The sequence below is a fragment of the Cebidichthys violaceus genome, unplaced genomic scaffold (assembly GCF_023349555.1).
Source record: "Cebidichthys violaceus isolate CVI_PGR_0920_01 unplaced genomic scaffold, fCebVio1.0.p SCAF_22, whole genome shotgun sequence".
Taxonomy (NCBI): Eukaryota; Metazoa; Chordata; class Actinopteri; order Perciformes; family Stichaeidae; genus Cebidichthys; species Cebidichthys violaceus.
Window position 1 is genome coordinate 8,270,632 of NW_027176395.1, and position 11,128 is coordinate 8,281,759.

Consider the following 11,128-nt stretch of genomic DNA (forward strand, 5'->3'; position numbering starts at 1 on the left):
ATCTATGAATCTGAAAAACATCACACTAAAGAGAATTGTGTGATATGGAAGACTGCAACCATATTACAAGATGCTGAACACGCTGAGAAGCAGTACAACGACAGAGAACAAGCAAAGACAGCGCAAACTTGAGGATGCCCAGCTGACAATGTAATCAGGCCATGACAGGCGAGGAGGAAAATTGACTTTGGAAAACGCACAGCAGCTGAAAACTTTGTGTGCCATAAAAGTGGCAACTTGGACATTGTCTAAGAGACGGCCCACAATCTCCATGGAGGCAGGACTGGTGGGAGGGCTCAACATTAGCAGTCAAGAGGGGAGGAGCAGGCGCGGCGGGGCGGACCTCAGTGATGGACCATTCGACGCACACACATTACAACACAGAGGGCGAGTTAACTTTAGATTCTGCCTATGACAAACTTGTACATCAATACACACATTAGAAACCATACAAACACCACTCACACCCACATACCAGATGTACTCGAACAAAAATTTAGTTTTTAGAAAGTTACCACAACACGTTAACTATTAAAGGTAAATATGTTACATTTTTGATTGGCTCAGGAGGCATACCAATTAGTGAAATGTTCACAAAGCAGCCCTTATCCTGTATATTACATAACATCACAGACAAACATTCATTTCTACTGTCTGATCACTGCCCTATAACTTTAGTAGGTAGAGAAATTATGTATGATGGACATTTATTGGACAGAAAATGCTGCTGCTGTCTCCGTTTCTGTCTCCCACACAATCTGAGTTGTTTAAGAGGGAGTTCACACATGTGTCCTATGCACGAGGCCCATTATTGGAGATGGAAGGACATGTCTGACTGGCTGCACAGTAAGACTTAACTCACTTCAGTAATATGTATACAGAATAGAATATGATGTACATCAATGTTAACAGTAAAAGAGTAACTCAACTTATGTTTGATAAAAACACACACACACACACACACACACACACACCATGGTTTTAAATGTTCCATTTGTAAACATGGCTGAGCTGTCTGAGGTGCCTTCCTCTCTATGGTCTTTGGTGGTTCACGCAACGCAGATTTTGGTGCTTCCTTTCGGTGCCTGAGCCGATTGAAATACGTTCGGTGCTTCTTTTCGGTGCCTGAGCCGACTGAAATACGTCCGGTGCTTCCTTTCGGTGCCTGAGTCGATTGAACTACGTTCGGTGCTTCCTTTCGGTGCCTGAGTCGATTGAAATACGTTCGGTGCTTCCTTTCGGTGCCTGAGCCGATTGAAATAATGCCACTGGTGGCCTAAAACGGACGTTACAGCCAACATAAGCATCACCTTACTATAGGACCGGTGCCTAGCGGACCGAAACGCAACGCAGATTTTGGTGCTTCCTTTCGGTGCCTGAGCCGATTGAAATACGTTCGGTGCTTCTTTTCGGTGCCTGAGCCGACTGAAATACGTTCGCTGCTTCCTTTCGGTGCCTGAGCCGACTGAAAACGTTCGCTGCTTCCTTTCGGTGCATGAGCCGACTGAAATACGTTCGGTGCTTCCTTTCGGTGCCTGAGCCAACTGAAATACGTTCGCTGCTTCCTTTCGGTGCCTGAGCCGACTGAAATACGTTCGGTGCTTCCTTTCGGTGCCTGAGCCGACTGAAATACGTTCGGTGCTTCCTTTCGGTGCCTGAGCCGACTGAAATACGTTCGCTGCTTCCTTTCGGTGCCTGAGCCGACTGAAATACGTTTGGTGCTTCCCTTCGGTGCCTGAGTCGATTGAAATACGTTCGGTGCTTCCTTTCGGTGCCAAGGCAAATATGCTCATATTTCTGCAAAAGAATTGCTGAAGTTTATTTATATTTATTTAAGTATACTGTAAACTGTTAACAGTTAATATATTGTTCATAGTTTGAAGTTAAAAAGTTTGAAGCTGTAGTTTGAAGCCAAGTGTTTTGTATTTATTTATATTTATAGTATACTTCAAACAGTTAATATATTGTTCAATTTGAAGAAAACAAATTGCTAAAACGGACGTTACTGCCAACATAAGCATCACCTTACTATAGGGCCGGTGCCTAGCGGACCGAAACGCAACGCAAATTTTGGTGCTTCCTTTCGGTGCCTGAGCCGATTGAAATACGTTCGGTGCTTCTTTTCGGTGCCTGAGCCGACTGAAATACGTTCGCTGCTTCCTTTCGGTGCCTGAGCCGACTGAAATACGTTTGGTGCTTCCTTTCGGTGCCTGAGCCGACTGAAATACGTTCGGTGCTTCCTTTCGGTGCCTGAGCCGACTGAAATACGTTCGCTGCTTCCTTTCGGTGCCTGAGTCGATTGAAATACGTTCGGTGCTTCCTTTCGGTGCCAAGGCAAATATGCTCATATTTCTGCAAAAGAATTGCTGAAGTTTATTTATATTTATTTAAGTATACTGTAAACTGTTGTTAACAGTTAATATATTGTTCATAGTTTGAAGTTAAAAAGTTTGAAGCTGTAGTTTGAAGCCAAGTGTTTTGTATTTATTTATATTTATAGTATACTTCAAACAGTTAATATATTGTTCAATTTGAAGAAAACAAATTGCCTTGGCAATAAAAAAAATCCTTTCTTTAATGTCATCAATCATCGTTTTGTGTGTTTGTTTTTTTAAAGTATCGGTTCAGGCACCGTTTAGGCACTGGTATCGTTTTAAAAGTATCGTTTTAGCACCGGTATCAGAAAAAACCCAAACGATACCCATCCCTACTCCAGACACAGTTTTTCCGTCTTCGACTTGGCCAATGTTTTTTTTTATATTTTTATTTCTGTACCTGTGCACAAAGAGTCACTTTTGGGTAGCTTCTAATTTAAAGGGACCCGGTGTCCTCAGGGATATCCAGAATGCCCTGGTGTTAAACTATGGAGGACTAAAAGTGCCAAAATGAAATAAATAAATACACCATTAAATAATTACTTAAATGTGTCATTAAATAATTAAAATAACAATTATTTCAATATTTATATTTACATTTCACGATTTACATTTACATTTCACGATTTACATTTACATTTCACGATTTACATTTACATTTCATGGTCCTTTGTTGCAGTGCTTCATGAATTGTCAAACTGTCAAACTCGCCCATCAAAGTTGGTAGGCGGATCCTAACGCCTGATTGGTTACCCTGCGCATCAAGTCAAGACAAATCAATTCCAGATAATGGATCGATGCAGAGCTACTTCCAATACACTGGGTGGCGCTGTTCGCCTCTACGTTGGTTTAGATAACTATTAAACTAAACTTTACCGCCAAGTCGGTCCTGCTAACCCCAAACGTTGAGACCGCCAGGACAAAATGTCTAAAAGTTGCCCGGAGCTGCTGCGAAAAGCAGCTAATTTAATAGAAGAAGCTCTGAGCAAAACTCCTCCGGCTCCGGCGGCTCAGTCGCAGCAGAACCCTGCCGCTTCATCGCGTACACCTGTCCAAGGTAAGCTAAGTAATTTCATGTTAGCCGGGTGTGCTACTAATCACAGCAAGGGCTAGCTCGATTCGTGGCAGCGTCAGCTAGTAGTGGCACTTCCCGGTGAGGCTGCCAGGCAACTGTTGCTGTTATCGACATTTGTTTTTATTTTTTATTTCATAAAACAGTCGTCAGTGTTGTATTTGACGCGCTGGAAGTAGCATTTCCATTACGTGATTTCTGCATTCATCTGCGAGGTTTTCTTAATTAATCTCTCAACCGCTGCCGGTGTCTGAGGCAGCGGCCACTGACCTGCCGCGGCAGCTGCCGGTGCCCTTTCTCACTAATGAATGACTCGGGACAAAGGTGTGGGTTAAATTAGATCTAATCAAAAATGTTTTTGGAGGCGGTAGGCTCATTATGCTTCGTGTGTAATACGTTCATTGTTAATGGTGGAGTATAAAACTAGCCAGCTTGAGTATAAAACTAGTTTTATACTCAAGCTGGCTTGAGCATCCCAAGATAGAAGTTGAGGCATTGAGCTGTGACGTTTATCTGTATCTTTGTTGCAGCCGAGGTTGCAAGGCTCTTTGCGACGTATAACGGTGGATACAGAAGGAATATGACGAGAAGACCAGCTCAAGTCCAAATTAGCCAAAGAAGCTACACACACACTGTCTGTTGTTTGGCTGACCACAAGGCGAATGTAGTCCCAAGCGTATTGCTTAGAGCGGACCTTCTTTCTTCAGGACTTGGAGAGCAAAAAGTGACATTTTCCGGTCAGTGCTAAACTAGGCATTTACCAAAACCCAAAAAAGTTTGTACTGCCTGTGGCTCGTTGAAATTATTTGCAGTTCTACTTGGCATTTCTTTTTATAGTCATAAATATTGTTAAATGTATATAAATGTTCATATTTGACTCAAACTTAATTGCTTTTCATAGTGTGAATAATATGCCTAGTTATCACAGGCTTATTTGCTTAGTTTTAGGTGAGTCAATATGAGTTATGATTTATTTTTATTTTTTTCTCCAGGGAATGACAATGATCCCATGGTCATAACAAATAAATTGATGGAAGTGTTTTCAAAGCTCCAAGAAGGGGGAGGCTTCGAATTTTTAAAAATTGTTGGATCTACACACAGTCGACATCTGGCATTGATTCAGTGTCCCAGCACTGGATACACAATTGGCCATCTGAAGGATCCATTGACGATGATTGGACAAGCTACAATTTACATAAGGCCACTTCAGCAGGATCTACCCTTAGCTTGTGTAGGACTAGATAAATTTACCTAGTACCTAGTTTAACACTTGTGCTCCCTTCAAATAAAAAGAACAGGTAATACCTTTGGTGCAAAAACCAAAATCTAAAAAGTGTTGTAAAAATATATATTTATAATACATTAAATCTTTTGACCAACTTTAGTCCTAATCATAACTATCAAATGTACATGTATTTCTTAAATAATTTTAACCCTTTAATGCCTGATGATAAAAACACAAAATTATATTTTCTATACAGTAAGTGCACACTGGAATTTTTTAGGGGGGATTATTACACCCTTGGATATGTCATTAATGGACAACAACATTGATTTTTAATGCATTATTATTTTTTGAGCAGTGTCAGTTTATTAAAAAATAACCCTTTAATGCCATTTTGGGAATATGAACTCATATTTTAAATGATAAAAACACAAAAGATGAATCATCATGAATATCATGAGTTCTATTGCCAAGCAATAGTCAGAAATGCTACAGAAAAAGGCCTCAATAAAACAGTATGGAATGGAGCACTGGAATTTTAAAATTTGATAAAAAACTGAAAACCTTTGAGAGTTTTGTCTCACTACAATTAACACAGGCAAAATTATCGATTTTTTTTTTTTTTTTTTTTTTTTTTTTTTTTTAATTGAAAAGTACATAAAATGTACCAAGGGGAGCACAAGGGTTAATACATAATCAAAACAAAGCTTACTGGTGACATTTAATCATTAATTAAAAGCCATTTTTTTGTTGTTAGGAGAGCTCACGTCCTCCCTCTGGTCCAGTCATCCCCTGCATCACTTGTAAGATGGAAGTTCCCTTTTCGGAGATGAGGCTGCACAGAGTGAGCTGCAATGGGTATGTACCTCCTAAAACAATGTAAGGGTAGCATATTCTTTTTTTTTTTTGGAAAATGTCTCTCTTAGAGTGTTGTGCACACAAGTAAGGGAGTATGACCATAATTTTAATTTTGTTAACTTCAAGGACACCGGTGCAGGAATCAGAAAGAGAAGAGGGAGGTCAAAGTGAACAAAATGATACTGAGACAGCTGCAGTCAGTGACAGTCCAGTGAGGCCTGGAGCATCAGCTGAGGGTGCAGTAGTACCAGCAGTGATGGTCAACGAGCAGTTGGATTACAACGAAGCAGACACTGGTTTGTGTCATCACAATAGAGTTGCTATAGGTTATATATTCTAACTGTTAATGTATTTAGATTTTGTTCAGAATGCTGTTTTTATGTCAACTCAGCTTTGTGACAGATTCTGAAGATGTTGGGTCTCACGTTTTGTCAGTGACATGGACAGAATTTTCCTCCTTTTCTGTAAACTCAGAGGATATCTGTATCTGCAGGTAACATGCCAACTCACAACATGTTCTCTGAAATAGATAACTTTATTGTTGTTGTTTGTTTAGAATGGAAGCTTATTAAAGAACCAGCTCAAGCTGCCAAAGCTTTCAAAGAGGAGCTACTAAAGGAACATGAAACAGGGAAACCACTTAGAATGAAGATGGATGTGAGGGACTCTGAAGAGGACAGGGAACGGGATCTTCTTTCATTCTACAAACAGCAGCAAGAATGGGCATGTCCACTTCATTGCACTCTTGCTGGTAAGTAATAAAGTTTGTAAAATAAATGTATCAGTAAAGTTTATACCACTCAAGTATCTTATATGGAATTGTTAAATGGGAGAATGGAATCCCTTTCTTGCTTATTAAATGTTACCTAATCCAGTTACCTGTATTAGTCAGCGACTGTTTTTCCACTGTGTTATTATCAGTATTTTATTTCAGGTGATGTTACTGTCGGAGAGGGAGTGATGCGCTACTTCATGACAACAGTGATATCCAAACTCCAGTTTGGATTCAGTCTAGACCTTGGTAAGTCTCTTACTATTTTGAAGGTTAATATTATGCACTTTTAAAAATGTATTTAAGTGGTTAATTGTTGTGACTTTATCCCCTGCTCTCTTGATACTTTACAGGAGGAATGGGCCGAACACTGCTATTTGAGGGTGAACCTGACCATCTTGTTCCAGCAGCATCAGAGGCACTCATTGAAAGCAACCTCTTCCAGGTTGCAGGAAGGATGTTGACCCACAGCTTTCTGCATGACGGTCCCCATGTCACAGGATTAAGTCCTGCTGTAATTCATGTACTGTTCAATGGGGACCCTGAAATGGCAACTGTTGTTACAGAAGACTGCCCTGATCTGCACATCAGGAGTATCATAAAACTGGTATGTATCATAAAAGAAACTTTGTCTTGCAAAAATTATTGTTTGGGCAAATATAATAACTTGTATGGTCTCGATTCTAGCTTGAACAAGAAGAACTTACACCGGAACAGAAGGACACAGTTTCAGATCTTTCCATGTCTTGGGATCTTCCGGCAGTCACCAAAACAAATCGGAGATGGCTTCATAACAAACTTCTACTCCATGCAGTGAGTTTCTGCTGGTTAAGTGACAGAATTCATTGCTGTAGTTATTGAAATGATATAGTTATAATTATAAGTGTTGTGAACCCTGGCTTGTTATGTTAGCACTGGCAGAGATGGAAAAGGTCAAATTTTAGTGGTGAAATTCATGCTATGAATACTTAATGATATTTAATCTTTGCCCATAGCCATGTTAAAGTTATTCAAAACCACCATTTAATGTATATACAGTTTAACTGCTACAACATTTCTCACTCCTGCAAATGTTGATAGGACAGTGGCATATTTAAGAAAACCCCAATTTCACAAATGTTGACACAGGAAAAAAGATCATAAAAAACAAAATGTAATCCTTTACAAAAAAAAAATCACACTACAGTACATTGAGAGCACCTTAACAACACACGTCTGGTTATGTGAATTTGCTTTTTGATAACCTACTGTGAAAAGCTGATACAGTCAAGAGTTCACCACTGTTAATTTCTTTCATTTACAGTTTTTAAACATTCGAGCAACAGACACCAGTTGCTGAAATTTAGAAAGTGGGATTTCCCCATTCATCCATTAGCTATGTCTTAAGCAGAACGGTGTTGTCAAGTGTGCATGAAGCACCCCATATTCTCAATCACAGGCAAACTGGGACTGTAGACAGGACAACTAGCACTATCTTTAACTTGTTATCCAGGTAGAATGTGATTTGTTGCAAAATGAAGGGACATCCCGGGAAAACACACATCTAAATAGCGGCATACATTATTTTATGTGTAAATGTCTTGTAAAGGGTTGATATATTCTGTATTAGAATTTGAATGGATTTTATAAAGTACTTTATTGTGCTTTTATGAACATATTCCCTACTGTGCCAACTTTTGTAAAATTTGAGTTGAGGATTTGGGCTGTAATATGGGTCGGGTCTGTCTCTTAGGTCATTGGGAGGACCATGCGCCAAATTAAACAGTTGAGAAAGGGACTGAAAGATGTGAAGGTATGGCCCCTGCTGACATCTAGGTCAGATGTTGTCCCACTTCTTTTCCCCAGAATGGCTGAAATGCAGTTCACACCCCAGGTAAGTCAGTAATTTAGTTATATTCGTGACTTCATTTGATGAGTTGTGTGTATTTTCCATTTACCAAGAATGTGATCTGCATATTCCTTCACCAAAATAAGTTCTCCCTTTAAAATAATTACAATTTTTGTGTTCTTTAAGATGCTCCTACAAAAAATCACATGGCCAGCTGAGGACAGTGATGAAGAAGACTTTGACTTACAGTCCACGTGCCGCATCACTGGCTTTCTAAGGATGTTCATTGAAACAGGTATAAACACCTTATTTGGCTAATGTATTGCTCTCTTTACAAATGCTTCTATGTCTCGTGGATACATTTTTTTAATTTTTTTTTTATGACTTTTAGCTTCATCAGGTACCCTGGCCCAGCTGCTGACATTCTGGGTTGGCTGGGAGATGCTTCCTCCTGAACTGAGAGTGGAGATTTCTGGGGGAACCCTTCCTACATCCTCCACATGCTCCCAAACACTAAAGCTGCCAGCTCATTTGAAAACCTACATGGACTTTGAAAGAGCACTTGTCTCTGCCATAAATAGTGCACAGACTGGATTTGGACTTGTTTGAGTTTTTTCAGACAGATGTCATTGCATGCACTGTTCAGTAGGTCAGGTCAATTGACACGAGTTCAGTGTCTTTGAAAACATTAACACATTGTGCAGTAGTTGACTTTTGTTTTATTTTACATATTTTTTCATTTACTGAACCAAACAGTTCTGCACCTTCAATGTAAACAGTACAGCATTCATGTTATTCATTCTGTGGACAATGAGACAGGAAGTTTTTTTAAAAGGAAAGCAAACTTTTTCAGTTTATCCTTGCTTGTTCTAACACGCTAAATAAAAGCATGGGTTGGACATCAGTCTGCTATGATTCTTGATAAAACTTGCACAGTCTCTACATATAATCTAAGTGCATCGGTTACAGAAACTCCTGGAGCTGGCAAAATGGCAACCTCTTCATCTTAGAGCTCACGGGCCAGCTGAACCTCGGGGACTGACACAGTGCCTCCATGAAGACTGTGAGGTCCGTTCCAGTCGATCCCATACTCCTCAGGAACCTGAATGGAGGACAAGCATGATCAATCTTGTACTTAAAACTAGTTTGACATGTCATTACACAAGGTAGTTAAGATTGTTATTTTTGGTCACCAAGTCGGTGAGAAATTAAATGTTGCCTATTCAATTCAGTTTTGTAAAATAATACAGTTGTGCATAGTATGCACTGTAGAAACTACAGCGCAGAGGTTGATCTTTGAAAGCTCAGGAGACTTTGAAGAGACTATAACCTGTTTCATTTAAAGTAGCACATTTAGCACAATATTTTGTCCCATAATTCCTTTGGGGAAACAGACAGTTAAAGTGTTTAAAGTTGATCATTCTTTAACCTCAGTAGGATCCTCCATAGGTCCTTGCTCTCTGTATCTTCTACAGAGTTGCTGTGGTGACTGATTCCTTTCAGTCCTCAGACCATGAAAGTTCCAAGCATCTCGGAAGGAGTCGAGGCTTTGCTGAATTAGTGGAAGGAAGATCCGGTGCAGTGCGAAAAGATGGACTTCATTGTCTGGATTCAGTGTTCCCTGATCCTCCAATGAAGTGAAGATCTGATAGAAGAGGTCCAGGGCATGTTCATAAACATCTCTCCACATCCTCTCTATTCTGAGTTTAGGATAAAATTGACAAATTGTTAATTTACGTGACATATGCTGAAGAAATACATTCAACTGGTATGTTTGTTGTGTGAGCCTAGTTGCCAAACATTTTTATTTACCGCTGATTGTGGACACTTCTGCCTGTGATGTGTGAATTCCTGTCGGTACCTCTGCTTCTGATCATGAATTCTGCCACATCTGTATTCTCTCCCCCTTTATCAGACCGTACCCTTGATGGCAGCCCATACTGCTCAACAGCAGCGATAAAGCTCTGTAAGACCGTATGAGCTCTATTATTGCCAGCCACAGTCAGGTAGACCACTAAACGACTGAATCCATCCACCCCACCATGGACAACAAATCTCCACCTGTCAGCCAATTGTAAACACATGAAAAAGAACAACTTTATTGTAAAACAATTCCAATGAAACATCTAGAAAGATGCATTATTTATCTGCTAATATCACTGACCTGATGAGCTTATGGTTGCCATCTATATGCCACAAAGAGTTTGGGCCAGGAACAGAATACTGCCGTCGTCTTAATACACGCAGCCTTAGATGTCTCATGTAGACTCCCTCTGCATCGACTCTGCGTAAAGACTCTTGCAGTCTTGAGAGTGAGGGGAGGAAAATAAAATGAATAACCACACACTCACTAGCTACTTATTTTGAGGAAATAGTAAAAGACATGATGTGTGTTAGACAGTAAACTGTTACAGAACCACCACAGCCTCAAAAATGTACTGTAGTGTCAGATATTGTCCCTCTATTAATATATAAAAGATCCCACATGCTCGAACTTTACACTGTTGACTTGTATCGTCAGAACACACGACACACACTTTTCTATGATTATATTATACCCTTTACAGTGGGGGTGGGGGCACATCCGGATGCTGAGAACATTACTGTCAGTTATTGTTCCACCTCTATTAAATAGGAGGCTAAAAATCACAGGAGATGTCTGTTCTGATGATACAAGTCAGCGGTCCTGAAATGTGTTTCTCTTCTATAATATACATTCTGCATCTCAGGGGCGACGTCTTTTCACAAGCGGGCTTCCTTAACCTTTCAAATGGGCGGAGCTCCGCATTCAAAATAAATGTAAATAATGCCCATATTATTATACTCACTTGGAACACGCACACCTCTTGCATTCAGATGACCACGCATTAGCTTGTAGCCAGTGTTTGGATGTCTTCTGTGAATTTCACTCACAATACGGTCTAACTCCTCATCATTCACAGCTGAATAGAGGTCTGTCTTTCTGCACAAACAAAAACATCAAGTAATGTTACCTTAA

General features: G+C 39.9%; 1 protein-coding gene across 1 annotated transcript; it reads left to right on the top strand.

Annotated features, from left to right (window-relative positions):
- Nucleotides 1-5,790: 5,790 nt before the first annotated feature.
- On the top strand, nucleotides 5,791-8,963 carry LOC137877702 (G2/M phase-specific E3 ubiquitin-protein ligase-like). Its single transcript, XM_068717760.1, has 8 exons — nucleotides 5,791-5,826; nucleotides 6,087-6,281; nucleotides 6,465-6,551; nucleotides 6,656-6,909; nucleotides 6,990-7,115; nucleotides 8,035-8,175; nucleotides 8,317-8,425; nucleotides 8,522-8,963. The coding sequence occupies exons 2-8, from the start codon at nucleotides 6,176-6,178 to the stop codon at nucleotides 8,737-8,739; spliced, it is 1,041 nt and encodes a 346-aa protein (XP_068573861.1). The 5' UTR covers nucleotides 5,791-5,826; nucleotides 6,087-6,175; the 3' UTR covers nucleotides 8,740-8,963.
- Nucleotides 8,964-11,128: the final 2,165 nt, after the last annotated feature.

What these genes read in the sequence shown, in the direction of transcription:
- LOC137877702 (XM_068717760.1), top strand. Translation starts at nt 6,176, where the DNA reads ATGAAGATGGATGTGAGGGACTCTGAAGAGGACAGGGAACGGGATCTT. An exon ending in ACAAACTTCTACTCCATGCA is followed by an intron (nt 7,116 to 8,034) that starts GTGAGTTTCTGC and finishes TCTGTCTCTTAG; the next exon opens with GTCATTGGGAGGACCATGCG. An exon ending in AAATGCAGTTCACACCCCAG is followed by an intron (nt 8,176 to 8,316) that starts GTAAGTCAGTAA and finishes GTGTTCTTTAAG; the next exon opens with ATGCTCCTACAAAAAATCAC.